The sequence below is a fragment of the Schistocerca gregaria genome, chromosome 3 (genome assembly GCF_023897955.1).
Source record: "Schistocerca gregaria isolate iqSchGreg1 chromosome 3, iqSchGreg1.2, whole genome shotgun sequence".
NCBI classification, from domain to species: Eukaryota; Metazoa; Arthropoda; class Insecta; order Orthoptera; family Acrididae; genus Schistocerca; species Schistocerca gregaria.
In genome coordinates, this window is record NC_064922.1 from 530,696,356 (window position 1) to 530,712,927 (window position 16,572).

Sequence of the window (16,572 nt, forward strand, 5' to 3'; positions counted from 1 at the left end):
ATAGGTCAAATGGATATCAACTGCGTTTTTTAAACAGGAACCCCCATTTTTATTACATATTCGTGTAGTACGTAAAGAAAAAAAATGTTTTAGTTGAACCACTTTTTTCACTTTGTGATAGATGGTGCTGTAATAGTCACAAACATATGGCTCACAATTTTAGACAAACAGTTGGTAACAGGTAGGTTTTTTAAATTAAAATACAGAACGTAGGTACATTTGAACATTTTATTTCGGTTGTTCCAATGTGATACCTGTACCTTTGTGAACTTATCATTTCTGAGAACACATGCTGGACAGTGTGATTACCTGTAAATACCACATTAATACAATAAATGCTCAAAATGATGTCCGTCAACCTCAATGCATTTGGCAATACGTGTAACGACATTCCTCTCAACAGCGAGTAGTTCGCCTTCCGTAATGTCCGCACACGCATTGATAATGCGCTGACGCATGTTGTCAGGCGTTGTCGGTGGATCATGATAGCAAATATCCTTCAACTTTCCCCACACAAAGAAATCCAGGAACGTCAGATCCAGTGAATGTGTGGGCCATGGTAAGGTGCTTCGACGACCTAGCCACCTGTCATCAAAAATGCTATTCAATACCATTCCAACCACATGCGAGCTATGTGTCGCACATCCATTATGTTGGAAGTACATTACCATTCTGTTATGCAGTGAAACATCTTTTAGTGACATTGGTAAAACATAACGTACGAAATCAGCATACATTGCACCATTTAGACTGCCATCGATAAAAAGGAGGCCAATTATCCTTCCTCCCATAATGCCGCACCATAGATTAACTAGCCAAGGTCGCTGATGTTCCACTTGTCGCAGCCATCGAGGATTTTCCGTTGCCAAATAGTGCATATTATGCCGGTTTAAGTTACTGCTATTAGTGAATGATGCTTTGTCGCTAAATAGAACGCGTGCAAAAAATGTGTCATCGTCCCGTAATTTCTCCTGTGCCCAGTGGCAGAACTGTGCACGACGTTCAGAGTCATCGCCATGCAATTCCTGGTGCATAGAAATATGGTACGGGTGCAGTCGATGTTGATGTAGCATTCTGAACACCGACGTTTTTGAGATTCCCGATTCTCGCGCAATTTGGCTGCTACTGATGTGCGGATTAGCCGCTACAGCAGCTAAAACACGTACTTGGGCATCATCATTTGTTTCACATGTGGCTGAACACTTCCTATTTCCTTAAATAATGTAACTATCTGGCGAACGGTCCGGACTCTTGGATGATGTCGTCCAGGATACGGAGCAGCATACATAGCACACGCCCGTTGGGCATTTTGATCACAACAGCCATACATCAACACGATATCGGCCTTTTCCGCAATTGGTAAACGGTCCATTTTAACACGGGTAATGTATTACGAAGCAAATACCGTCCACACTGGCAGAATGTTACGTGATACCATGTATTTATACGTTTGTGATTATTACGGCGCCATCTATCGCAAAGCGAAAAAAGTGGTCCAACTAAAACATTCATATTTCTTTACGTACTACACGAATATGTAATAAAAATGGGGGTTCCTATTTGAAAAACGCAGTTGAAACACGTTTGACCTATGGCAGCGCCATCTAGTGGGCAAATCATAACCCTATCTGGTTTCCCCCTTCAAGCTAGACGAGATTAGTTCTTTGTAGTTTTTTCGTGTCGTGAGATGTTTGGCCCAGTCATTATCAATGGACCACCCTGTATATTTAATTTCTGGTCTTTAATGACAGAATTAATGGTTGAAGCTCTATTTTTGTTAACAAACAAAATGGTTTAGTTATAAGAACACTAAACAAACATCTGGAAGATAACAGTTTAAATTCTCCGCTGGATATTACAGTTTAGGTTCTCAATTTGTTTCCTAAATCTGCCTAAGAAAGTCAGCAGACATTGTCTGTTTAGTGGGGTAATGGGAAAATAGATTCTGTAACAGAAACAACATTCTCTAGTTTAGTTGCATTACTTTCACAAGAAAATAAAGACCCTAACGAATGAACAAAAACATTATTTCACTGATTTTAGGCATAGAAGTTGTACTACAGTGGCCATCACGAAAATAGGCCATCAAGTTTATCTCACCATTTAAAAATTCCGAAAAGAATATTAGATATCTCTATTTTTAGTCTACAATATGATGCAGTACTTGTCAAACGAAATTTTTTGCAAGATGCTAAGGAAAAAAAGAAAAAATTACGCTACAAGAAATTTTGGAGACAAATAATTTTTTGCTTCAACCTACCTAAAAAACAGAACCATTGATGTATCTTGTCTGAAATAAGTATATAAATGTTCTCAAAGTTTATGGATGCATGTGGTACATATTTCACTGCGAGAACATAAAAATATTCTGAGATAAAAACTAAAATACCGTAAGAGGTGTGAAACTGTCCTGCCTTTGTTACGAAAAATGTGGTCGGTGATGAATTTGCGTTGGACCCTGTAGAAACTTTCAGCGAGAAAATGTTTAAGATAACTGTAGAATTAATATTGGTAACATCTGAGACATGATTATTACATCGCGTCACTTATGACCGCATTTTACGTATGAGAAACGCCATACGCGACAGCACGCAGGTACTTGCATGCCGCCATCAGAATTTTAATTCCGACGGCTCACCTTAATACAACCGTGAATATTCCCTACCTCTCAAATATAATATATTTGCTGCTCTTACAGAGCCTTCTTCATTGCATCCATCACCCAAATCGCCGATTTAGGCCTATATTTCCCCTGAAGTCAAGGCACAAACTCGTAGATTTGTGCGTATGGTTTTGTGAAGCCCAAGTTCTATTGAAGTATACTTTAAGAATATTGCCCTCAGCGCGTAATAAGTGCATTTTATTCAAAACTTCGTTCTTGCTGCTGCAATATCTCTACATGGATCGGAAACCAAAGGAGTGGAGAAGACGAAGGATAGAGGTATCTGAGCAAGAATAATTAATATTTTTATGGAAATCACCGTATATTGTTTTAGCTTTTGGATACTCTGTCGTAATGACCAAATACAATTCGAGACACAAGCTCTTGCCGATATCTCAAATTCTGTAGGTTTCCATTCTCGTTTATAATCCTTTCTTGGAGTATCGAAACCCATGTTCACGTTTGAAGATTCTGCCGATGTTACTGATTTTCTGCTATGGCCTGCAGTCGACTTGGAAATACCACAGGCTTTTGCTGCCAGTTTATGAATTTGCTCAAAATTTATTCAAGGGGAGTTCAATAAGTTAAGCTACACATTTTTTTTTCGAAAGCAGGCTGGTTTTATTCAGGAGTCCAATACACGACATTATTACCCACTCTTTTGGTTACAAAATCCATTTTCCAATATAATCTCAGTTCAATGCAACGACTTTACACCACCTTACTGATAGGTCATGTATGCTTGTGTGATATCACTCTACTGGTATATGTCGGAGCTAACGTCTTTCTACATCAATAAGCCCCTCATCATCTACGCACTGCTCACGCAGGGGGCATCCTCTGTTGGGCCAAAAAGGTGGAAGTCAGAAGGTGCAAGATCCTGGCTATTGGGTGGACGAGAAGGAAACCAATCAATGAAGTTTTATGAGCTTCTCTCGCGTGTGCAGCCTTGTGTGAGTCCTTGTATCGTCATGGAAAATGAGAAATTCGTTTGCATTTTTGTATCTCCATTATGTAAGACATCAATTGTGATGAGTTATAGACATATTTTTTGCATTTTAGATTTCTCTTGAACTCCACATACTCTAATAAGTTGTAGAACTGGCTGTGAGGTTTCTTTTACTTTGCTTCTGAGTATCTTGGTATTTTCAGTTCCCTGTCTAAGGTCTATCAGCAACCTGTAACGAATATTTGCATCAGAATATGGGGGGTGATTGTAATTAAAGTTAAACTTCCGAAACGCTGTAGAAGTAACACCACTGGTCAGAATGAGGTCAAATTGCCTCAGAATATTAACGGAGAAGAGGTAAAACGTATGGCAGAAGAAAAATATAGTGTGAAAATTGATCAATAGACGGTGCTGTATGTGTCAGAATACGTAAATGAAAACACCTTCATGTTCATGACCCATTGAAGTTGGTATAAACATGCCAGGTACATGGCTTTTCCTCCTCTCGCATGTGCAACATTCGCCATGACTGTCTCAGTGCAGCATCGCGCTCTGCTTGTAAAGCTGCATCAGAAGAATGATGACTGTGCACAAGTCACTCTGCAGAAGTTCCTGATGCTGAAGGGTTTAAAAAAAGGCATTGGTCCGATGACTGCCATGGGTCTGGAAAAAATGAATCAGATATTCGAGAAGGTGGGTTCTTTTGGTGTGAAACCTGGTAGGGGGAGGAAAAGAATTGATTCGACATCGGTGGAAGCAGTAGCTCTTACAGAGCCTTCTTCACTGCCTCCATCACCCAAATCGCAGGAGGAGGTGAGTGATCGTGTGTAAACATGTAGTGCAGAGAGAATTTCCAAAACATTAGACATACCTGTGAGGATGGTGCTAAAAATTCCATGAAGCATCCTTCTTTGTTATCAGTTCAATATAACCCATGTGCATGAGTTGCTTCCTGTCGACCTGTCAGCAAGAGAGACCTTCGCTTTAGAATTTCTTGCTCGCATGTAAGGCGACAATGATTAGCCTTGAAAGATTTAGTGGACAGACAAAGCCCACTTCCATCTGACAGGATATGTCAATACACAGAACTGTTGGATATGGGCAATGGAAAATCTACATGCAAATTAACCAGCACCACTGAAACCTGAAAAGGTCACTGTGTGGTGTGGATCTACGGCATCATTTATCACAGGGCCGTATTTTTTCGAAGAGACAGGTGTTTCTGGTCCTGTACCTGTACTGTCACCGATAAGCACTATAAGTGTCTATTGCGCAACCACGCCATTTCAGTTCTCCAACAGCGTGGATGTGTGGATGGGATAATTTTTATGCAAGATGGCGCACCTCTGCACATTGCAAATCCAGTTAAGCAGCTGCTGAAGCGCCATTTCGGAGATTCTAGAATTATCAGCCACCATTCTCCTACAGCCTCGCCACCCCTATCACCTGATCTTAATCTGTATGACTTCTGGCTGTGGGGCTATCTGAAAGATGTTGTGTTCAGTGTTCCAATTGCAAACTTAGATGCACTGAAGGCGCAACACCTTCTGAACGTGACCCCAGAAACACTTCGATCAGTTGTAGAACATGCTGTTTCTCGATTACAACTTTCAGAAAAGGGTAAACAGCATACTGAACATGTTTTCTGCAAGTCACGCGGAAATTATTAATCCGATTTAATTTTGATTGATGCTTTTTATTGGTTTTTGGCCTCAGGACAATTAAAAACCGATTTTTCCCATCTGATGTGATATGACATTGCCTTGGTGGATGGGCTTACGAAACTAACAGTATCACACCTGTATATCCACACACATTGAGTAGTACAGTTTGTTTAACATCAGATGTACATCTTAGTCATTGATGTATGATTCATTTGTCATTTGTAGTGGGCCATTATTAAATTATGAGACTTACAGCCCCATGTATTGCTACATTTTTTAACTATTTTTCTTCTACCATACCCTTTCCCCATTCTCTGATAATAATCCATTGCAATTTGACGCCATTCTGATCAGTGTATTATTTCTACAGCAGTTTGGAAGTTTAATTGTAACCACCCTGTATAAGACGGCACTCTGCATTGAAGATAGGGATTCATGTTCTATATGGGAAGTTTCCAAAGAGCAAGAAAATACTTACTGACACTTCAGCATGGTATTTAGAACTCCACTCTGTACTATTAGCCGCCATGTTTTGTGGAGGCATTCTGCACTCTAGAGAAGGTGTACATAAAGTGTTTGTGAGCTATGCTCAAAGGATATACAGTTTATGGCTATAATTGGCAAACGCTAACAGGTGACATTTATTTCGTAATTTCTATGGAGGTAATAATTTCATTGCACACAATCACTTACCACACCCCTTTATTTTTCCTGCACCAAATGTTGTGCAGCGTAGTTCAGTTTACTTCACTCTGGTTTCTGTGTTACCTCTCTGTGCTATTCTACCACTCTGGAAGTTTTACTTTTAATGTGGTGGCAGTAAAGTGTACTGTTTACCTTTAATTCACTCGTGTTATGTACCCCTTACTATAACAGGGAGCAAATGTTTTGACACAGAAATGTAGGAATCCGCACGTCTCTTATGCACTGCTGCAGGATGTTCCTTTATGAACTTAAAGAAAAATATTCTGACTCCACTCTCCTGTAGAATAAATATTTTATTTTAATTACACTGCCACAAAAGATTATGGTTTAGGAAAGTACTGAATGAAAGTGTCATGGACAACGTAATGACAGAGATTTTTAAGTGCAGAGCAGACGAAACAGGGAATTTTGATTAAGTCAGAAACGATTTTTCTTGAATTACAGATTCTTTGTTAGCCATAGGGTGAGCTGCTCTTATCTCCTCTATTAAATTATTATAAAAACTTGCCTTCTCATCTCAATCGCTGTATACCTTAATTCTCCACAAACACATGCAACAAAATTTCGCGATATTCTGTGTGAATTAGCAACAAAAGAAAAAAATCATTGACATCCTGTGTGACGACATAGTAACGCTAAAACAGGACTTGATATACACTCCTGGAAATTGAAATAAGAACACCGTGAATTAATTGTCCCAGGAAGGGGAAACTTCATTGACACATTCCTGGGGTCAGATACATCACATGATCACACTGACAGAACCACAGGAACATAGACACAGGCAACACAGCATGCACAATGTCGGCACTAGTACAGTGTATATCCTCCTTTCGCAGCAATGCAGGCTGCTATTCTCCCATGGAGACGATCGTAGAGATGCTGGATAAAGTCCTGTGGAACGGCTTGCCATGCCATTTCCACCTGGCGCCTCAGTTGGACCAGCGTTCGTGCTGGACGTGCAGACCGCGTGAGACGACGCTTCATCCAGTCCCAAACATGCTCAATGGGGGACAGATCCGGAGATCTTGCGGGCCAAGGTAGTTGACTTACACCTTCTAGAGCACGTTGGGTGGCACGGGATACATGCGGACGTGCATTGTCCGGTTGGAACAGCAAGTTCCCTTGTCGGTCTAGGAATGGTAGAACGATGGGTTCGATGACGGTTTGGATGTACCGTGCACTATTCAGTGTCCGCTCGACGATCACCAGAGGTGTACGGCCAGTGTAGGAGATCGCTCTCCACACCATGATGCCGGGTGTTGGCCCTGTGTGCCTCGATCGTATGCAGTCCTGATTGTGGCGCTCACCTGCACGGCGCCAAACACGCATACGACCATCATTGGCACCAAGGCAGAAGCGACTCTCATCGCTGAAGACGAGATGTCTCCATTCGTCCCTCCATTCACGCCTGTCGCGACACCACTGGAGGCGGGCTGCACGATGTTGGGGCGTGAGTGGAAGACGGCCTAACAGTGTGCGGGACCGTAGCCCAGCTTCATGGAGACGGTTGTGAATGGTCCTCACAGATACCCCAGGAACAACAGTGTCTCTAATTTGCTGGGAAGTGGCGGTGCGGTCCCCTACGGCACTGCGTAGGATCCTACGGTCTTGGCGTGCATCCGTGCGTCGCTGCGGTCCGGTCCCAGGTCGACGGGCACGTGCACCTTCCGCCGACCACTGGCGACAACATCGATGTACTGTGGAGACCTGACGCCCCACGTGTTGAGCATTTCGGCGGTACGTCCACCCGGCCTCCCGCATGCCCACTATACGCCCTCGCTCAAAGTCCGTCAACTGCACATACGGTTCACGTCCACGCTGTCGCGGCATGCTACCAGTGTTAAAGACTGCGATGGAGCTCCGTATGCCACGGCAAACTGGCTGACACTGACGGCGGCGGTGCAGAAATGCTGCGCAGCTAGCGCCATTCGACGGTCAACACCGCGGTTCCTGGTGTGTCCGCTGTGCCGTGCGTGTGATCATTGCTTGTACAGCCCTCTCGCAGTGTCCGGAGCAAGTATGGTGGGTCTGACACACCGGTGTCAATGTGTTCTTTTTTCCATTTCCAGGAGTGTATCTTCAGTCACTGAACAGTGCAAATACATCGCCAAATAAAAGTTGTGCTGAGTTTAATAGGCCTAAAAAGTTCACTCGTCGAAAACCAAATGAATCTGTGTGAATATCACGATGTTAAAGTTTGCAGTTATGTGAAACTAGGAGCATCCTTGTATGGCTTCGGAAGAAACATAAAAGACGGGTCTCCAACAAATATAAATGAATATGCAGTAATAGTGGGAGGAGCCAACGACGTATATAAAAATGAATTGTTGAGTGCTGACAAAACTTGAAGAGGATACTCGATTCTAATAATAGTAAAGCAATTATAGTCATGGGAATTCCACATAGACATGACCTTACATTTGAATCATGTGTGAACAAAAAAATAACCAAGGCTAATGAACAGTTCGAAAATGTGTGTATACTGTATCTAAATAATCAGTTTCTGCCTGTCGACTTCCTATTTAGAGACAGCTTCACGAGACATGGGTTGCACCTTAACAGAAAGGGCAAGAAACTTCTCTGCAGTAAAATTATGGAAATGCTGCCTGTAAGTACCAAAAAAAAAAATTACTCGCCTAGAACAGTTCAACCTACAGTACCTCAGCAAACAACACTATATGCAGCAGCTCAACTTTCCAAAATTACTGCAACAACTCAACTTCCAACAGTGGACCCACTATTAATAGCATTAGCAAATTCATCATCATCAGCGAATTCAAGAGCGCCAACACCTGTGGCAACACTACCAGGATTAATTGCTGACACAACAGAGACTTCACCAAGGGCAGCAAAACCTGAATCAACTGAAGGAAAATCACCCTCATGAAAAGTGGTTGCATCAGTAAATAATGTTGCTCCTATGGTCATTCAAGAAATGTTTTCAGAATCCGGAATAGACCTTCCAACAATTTCAGAAGAAGAAGAAGAGGGGATATCATCACTCCCACAAGCAGAAGAGGCTTTCTCAGCACCACCTCAGCAAGATATACTGGCATCAAGAATAGTTCCAGAACCAAAAGATGAAGCATCATCAGCACCCAGAGATCACTTGCAGCTGTTGCAGAACCATCAGAGCATCTAACAGACAAGAAATCTTCAGCAACACAGGAGAAGTGCCACCTGCAAGGAGGAGGAGCCACAGGTCCAAAAAAGCTGCAGTTCGTAGTGAGAATTTTTATGGTATCATCACAAGGAAAGGAAAATTGTGTCACAACTACACCTCCAAGGAAGCTTAATGTTAATACTTTAAGAGAGACTAACCCAATCAACCACCCCAAATCTCCAGCCAGTGCTAATAAACTTGCTGTTTACCATCAGAACATTCAAGGCTTATTAAATAAACTAGATGAGCTATCCATTAACATTCTAGATAAGGACTTTATTAATAATGCTGATGTAATCTGTTTTAGTGTACACTTCATGAAACTTGGTTGTGACACACTGCAGCTGAATAACTATAACCTAGCAGCTCTTTACTGTAGACATTCTTTAGATAAGGGTGGGTGGTGATTTACGTTAAGAACAAAATAGCTTACAGATCTTTAGACTTGAGTCAATACTGTATTGATCAACATTGTGAGGTTTGTGGAGTTGTAATCTGTACTGATTTCTCTGAAATTACTGTCCTTTCATTTTAGAGGGCTCTTGCAGGAAAAATTTGTATATTTCTAAAACGTTTAGAAACACTGTTAACTCATCTCTTTGCAAAAACAAAAGATATTATAATTGAATATGATTTTAATGTTGACTTTCTTACAGATAACATGGGAAGAAATGATTTATCACATTTAATGAACTCTTTTAACTTAACAGCACTGGTGGATTTTCCCACTAGAGTCACAGCTAATTCTACCAGTCAAATTGACTACATCTTCTTAGACAGCAGTAGAATTCAAAACATAACTGTAAAACGTACGTTGAATGGGCTGTCAGACCATGACGGTCAACTACTTTCAATTGATAATGTTAGTGCTCTTTGTAAGAAACAGCTGCTGCAGTAAAACTTTCAGAGTGATTAACACACTGTCTATCAATAGCTTCTGTAATTTCCTACAAGAAGTAGACTGGGACCTGATTGACCTCTTTGACAATGTTAATGACAAGTACAATGCTTTTCTAAATGAATTTATCTGCCTATTCGAAGCGGCCTTTCTTAAAAGGACTGTCAAATCCAAATGCAAAACCTACTCTAATAAAACTGGCTAATACTGCGGGAAAACGTCTAACAGGAGGAAAGGAATCTATATGCCTCACTCAAATCCAGTTATAGTGTAGAAAAGAAAAACATTGCAAACTATACTGCTCTATCCTTAAAAAAGTGCTAAGAAGTGCAAAGAGTATTTCTATAAAATCAGAAATTGATGTCTTTAACAACAAAATTAAAACTACATGAGGCACAATAAAAAGGGAAATAGGTAAAATCCCTGCTGCAGAAGACACAATAGAAATTTAAACAAATGATACCATTCATGACAATGTTGAAATAATCACCGCCATTTTTAACAACCGCTTTCTGGCGTCAGCAATACAAACTGGAAAATCATGTTCTGTTAATGAAGCCATGTTATCCCTTAAAAAGTTATTAATAAAAAAAACAAGCAGATTACAGTGTCTCCTATCACAGTACATGAAATTGAGAATATAATTAGAGAGATGAAGAGCAAGAATTCTGTTGGCATAGATGGTATCTCTTCAAGATTACTGAAGGTGTGCTATAAGTCGATAAGCAAAATACTGTGCCACATATTCAATGAATCCATCCAGCACAGGATTGTTCCTGAGAGACTAAAGTTTGCTATTGTCAAACCTCTCTTTAAAAAAGGCGATAAAGTCGACGTTACCAACTATCGGCCTATCTCCCTTTTAACAACCTTCTCTAAAATTCTTGAGAAATTGGTTCAAAAAAGACTTATTGAACACCTCAAGCATTATAAGGTGTTAAACAGTAGCCAGTTCGGATTTCAACAGGGTGTATCAACAGAACAAGCTATTTTTTCCTTTACCTAACAAATCTTAGATTCTTTTAATAATAAATTATCTCCTGTTGATATCTTCTGTGACCTTTCCAAGGCCTTTAACAGTGTTAATCATGAAATCCTCTTAGCAAAGGCTGAATATTACGGTATACGTGGCTCAGTTGGCTCATGGGTTAAATCCTACCTATCTGGAAGAAAGCAGAAGGTCATGTTGAACGGCTCTGAGGAGTACTCTGTATCATCTAGCTCGGGCTCTATTTGCTGTGGTGTTCCTCAGGGCTCTGTACTTGGCCCCCTTCTCTTCCTCATCTTTATCAATGACCTCCCCTTGCATACTAGCTTTAAAACTCACTTTACTCTTTTTGCTGATGACACCTCTATCCTCATCAAGAAAACTCTCAACCTCAATCTTGAGGAATCGGCCAATATTGTCTTAGTGAAGTATGTAATTGGTTTGTAAATAATGGGTTATCACTAAATGTTTATAAGACCCAGTTTGTACATTTCCAAGTAAGGAAAATAGTTGAGGATCAATTAAGTATTACATTGAATGGCAGTGAGTTACTACAAGTTGAGTCAACCAAGTTTCTGGGTGTACACATTGACAACAGTCTAAGATGGTCTGAACATATTTTGCACCTCCACAAAAAAACTCAGCTCAGTAACATTCGCTGTTCGTATTATTTCCACTGTATGTGACCGAAGACACCACAAAAACTGCTTATTTTAGTTATTCCCATGCACTACTGCTGTATGGCATAGTTATCTGGGGTAACCAGCAATTATCCAAAAAATATTCATTGCCCAAAAGAGAGTTATTAGGATAATGAGCGGAGTCCAGCCTAGACATTCTTGTAGGAACCTTTTCAGAAAATTAGGGATACTGACAACTGCATGCCAATATATCTACTCCCTGTTATATTTCATTGGTAAAAATTGACAATAATACAAAACCAATGATTCATACCATACCTACAATACCAGGAGAAAGATGGACCTCCATTATGAATCAAAAAGCCTTACTATTTTACAAAAAGGAGTCCATTACATGAGCTGCAAGGTGTTCAATGCCCTCCCAGAATCACTGAAATTACTTATCCACAAGCTTCCCAAATTTAAACAACAAACAGTATTTATTAGATAATTCTTTCTATTCGTTGGAAGAATATTTCAGTAGAGTTAACTGTAATTGATTTTTCATTTACTAATTTGATGTGCTATTGTGCATTACGATACTCACAATCACTGTTAACATTACTGTGTCTTTCATTTAGCTATTAAGATCTACCATTTTTTAAATGTAATTTTTTCTATACCTATCAATGGGTATTTTGTCTTATACCAGATATCCTCTTGCAAGAGGTACTTTTATGTTATTCCTTTTGAATTATTGGGAATAATTCTGACACGTCTTACGTCCAAGCGAATGCCTCGCAGTATTGGATTTATGGGATATAAATAAATAAAGGAATAAACTCCTGTATATTTCCATAAATTCAGTAAAGAGCCCCCTTTAGCTCTGATGTGTGTCAACATTTTTTAGAATTCACGGTGTGCACAAAGACAAATAAAAAAATACTAAACAGACAAAGGACACTAATATGTTTTGCGTACCGTATTAGTGGCGATGTCCTCCCCACTTGCCCAGCCTTGTTTGCGATGATGTGATTTCCGCTCACAGATTTGAGCAGCTTTGCTCAATTCTCCAACTTCCAGGTTTCCGCTAGGAAATCTCCTGTCCACACGCTACGATCTGACTGCATATAATTGGTGTGGACAGACTTCTTGTGCAGACAGATCGTGAACTGGCCGTGCCACTGAAATCGGTATTGAACTCAAGTCGTAAAAGAAGTGTGTTAGTTTCATGCGATCTTTGATTTGTTGTCGTAAACACACGTGCTTCTGCATGTAACCTTGTATTGTGTTTTGAACTGTGCGGAAAGGAGCGTGGTGTGGTTTGATGTCAGCTACTGGGTATGTGGAATAAGGGCATCAACAGTATTTATGTTTTTTGTGTTCTTAGTTCGTAGATGTTCGATTGTTGAAACCCACACTGCTCTCATTCGGCGGAATGTGGATTCTGGTTGGAAAATAACACTTCTCTCTTCGAAATCTTGAGCGTGGTGAGAGGAATGATTTGTAGGGTGTCATAAGTCTAGGGGACGTTGGACGGTAACAGTCGTGTTGAAAGATGACGAGGCCAACGAATGTGAGGCCAGTATAGAAACAAAGCATAATGCTGTAGATAGGGAGATGCTGAGTGAAACGTTCGCAAGTCAAGAGAGCAATGGCGAAGGCTTCAGTGACTTGTCTTAGCAGACAATTTTTCTTTTGTTAGTATATTTGCAGCTTGATCGATTACAATATTTGTTACACTATGTGTGTGTCTAATATTTGTGTTGTGTTATTATTATATGATGGAAGATGGTAAAATCCGGTACGGGTATATAGCCTAGTCCTCGCGAACAGCACCAAGGTTGCCGCCAAGCTTTACGTCCCCAAGGATGGATTGCCTTCAACAATATAACATTACACCTACCTGCCTGTGCCATCAAAATACTGGCCGTGAAAAATTCTTCCACTACAATTATTTGAACTGGCTCACTCGATAATTAGAGCGACACCAGGTAAGCCATAGCAGAATATTGTCGGAGGATCTTTCACAAAACACATAGTTAATCTGGTTGAGACTAGCAAAGGAGAAATGCTTAATTCTGCTTTCAAATAGTCGTCTACAAAGGAAACTCTGGAGTATGTCCCCAGTTTAATATCACCCCACTGAAGAAGATGAGTGAAACAGAAATTAACCTCGTGGAATGGCTGCACGGTTTGAGACGCCATGTCGCATATTGCGTGGCCCCCCTTGTTGGAGGTCCAAGTCCTCACTCAGGCATGGGTGCATGTGTTAGTAAGTAGTGCCTGAGTCTGGGATGTGATGACCTCAGCAGTTTGGTCCCTTAGGAATTCACACACATTTTTCAAACAGAGTATTAAAATATCTGAAACTGTTAAAATTGAACAAAGCCCTAGGGCCTAATGGAATCCCCTTTCCTGAATTTACAGCTGAGTTAGACTACCTGTTAACTATAATCTGTCATAGATCCCTTGAACAAAATGCTTTGCCCAGTAGGTGGAAGAAAGAACAGGTCATACCTATCTACACGAAGTGTAGCAGAAGCGATTCACAAAACTACCATGCAGTATCCTTGACATCCATTTCTTGCAGAATCTGAGAACTTAATCCGAACTCCAACATAATGAGGTATCTCAAGCAGAACGCCCTCCTCCATGTCAACCATCATGTATTTTGAAAACATATTCATATGAAACCCAACCTCACTAAAAATATTAATAGCAACCTCGCCAGAAGATGATGGGTACGAAACTCATCGAAACGTTGCGACAAGACGACGCCACCACTCGGCTGATAACCCGAGAAGATTTCATCAATGGAATACGCCGAGAAAGACTGCAATCGCATATAAGTAACCTCAGACTTTTTGCAGAGGATGCAGTTGTCTTTAATGAAATGTTGTCTGAAAAAGCATGCATAAATATTAAGTCCGATCTTCATTAGGTTTTAAAGTGGTTCTAAAACTGGCACTTGCTTCAAGTATTGATAAACATAAAAGTGTGCACTTCACAAAATGAAATAACATAGTATTCTATGATGTTAGTATCACTGAGGTGCAGTTACATTCATTTAACTCATGCAAATACTTGGGTGTAACACATTGTAGGGATATAAAAATTAAATGCTTACATAGGCTCTGCTTGGATAAATCAGGTTGTAGACTTCGGTTTGTTGGTAGAATATGGGGAACTGGAATCAGTCTACAAAGGAGATTGCTTGTAGATCACTTGTGCGACCCACCCAGAATATTGCTGAAGCATGTGGGACCCTTACCAAATAGGACTAACCGTGCAGTCACTCCGCACGGCAGTTTCTGTTTCACTCATCTTCTTCAGTGGTGTGAGAATTAAATTGGGGACGTACTCCTGGGTTACCGTTGTAGACAGCTATTTGAAAGCAGACTTAAGCTTGTTTGATCGATGTGAGAGGGGCTGAAGAAACTGAACTGGAGACTCTTGAAGGTGTAAACCACCCAGAGAAAGTCTACTAACAACGTTTCAAGAACTGGCCTTAAATGATTACTCTAGGAATATACTACAATTATCTACATATTGATCCCAAAGGAATTAGAGCAAGATTAGATTAATTTCAGTATGCACAGGTGTGTTGAATAAATTATTCTTCCTACACTGCATTCATGAATGGAAAGGGAGAAACCCTATTAACTCCTACAATGGGATTTACCCACTGTCATGCGCTTTACAGTAGTTCACAGATTGTGTAGATGTAGATGGTTGATTAGTAGCATACTCCAAGGTCTATGCAACATTATCTGAAAAGTACTTTTTATTAATAGGTGTAATAACTAAAACTGTGAGATAAATTCAGAAAAGCTGTGCTACGTTCAAAACGCAAATCTCACAAATTTAGGTCATGTGAATGCATCACCAGCTTTTCCTTCTGAAATTAAGAAAATTATATACTATCTCAGAAATGAAAGCTCATCTGGATTTGATGGTCTCTAAAACTGCACAAAAGATTTGCTCCCTTATAAGAAGCCCTGCCGTATTTTTAATGTGTCACACACCACTAACTCAGGGCACTTCTGAAAGAGAGATCGAGAAATGCCATTGTCAGAGCCTTCTGCAAGAAAGGTAATAGGAGAGATGTCGTTAACTGCTCATCTATTTCACTACTGAGATAATTTTCTAAAATCTTTGAGAAAGTGATGTAAGTTAAAATAGTATCTCACCCAAGCAACAATAGTATACCAGTATATGACAGTATTGATATTGGAAGAGTTGTTCAACTAATGAAGCCATTTTCACATTCACTCACAAAATTTTCAAGCATTAAATAACAAAATAGCACCGATTGGTATTTTTGGTGACCTGTCCAATGCATTTGACTGTGTTGCTCACTACATTCTCCAAAATAATCTCTAAGCACTATATTCTCCTAAATAAACTGAGGAATTGGTAATATCTTAGCGAACCGGTGGATAATGTCATGTCTAGCGAAAAGAATACATCTAGTTATATTTAGTAATTCAACCAGTGTAAGCAGAGGAGATTCTTCTGTCTGGGGATATCATTTATGGGACCCAAGTTTATTTCATCTGCACTGCAGAAGTTTCACTAGAAAGCCCTTACACATCCTCCATACAGTCCCTATCTCTCCCCGTATGATCCATATTTTTGGAGCCCTAAAGAAAGACGTTTGTGGCCATACATTTCCCTGGAAGGGAGATATACGTGCCTGGATACAATCAGGTTTTTTTGTTTTTTTTTCCCCATGAAGGAACTGACCACTGTGTCTCACACTTGGATAAATAGTTAACAGTTGTGGCAATTGCTTTTGAAACAATAAACAGTTCACACGTCTCATTTTTATTGACTGCTCCTTATAGATAATATGAAGTAGGCTACTTTAACACTGAGTTAAAGGAATTTCTCTTTGGCAAGTCCTGCTCCACTGGA

General features: G+C 40.2%; 1 protein-coding gene across 1 annotated transcript in view; it reads left to right on the top strand.

Moving 5' to 3' along the window:
- The first annotated feature begins 12,875 nt into the window (after positions 1–12,875).
- Positions 12,876–16,572, top strand: part of LOC126355085 (uncharacterized protein C7orf50) — a 38,042-nt gene continuing 34,345 nt past the window's right edge. Inside the window, exon 1 of the mRNA XM_050005276.1 lies at positions 12,876–12,993. Coding sequence (XP_049861233.1) covers positions 12,980–12,993 — 14 coding nt within the window. The 5' untranslated portion in view covers positions 12,876–12,979. The remainder of the gene's footprint in view (positions 12,994–16,572) is intronic.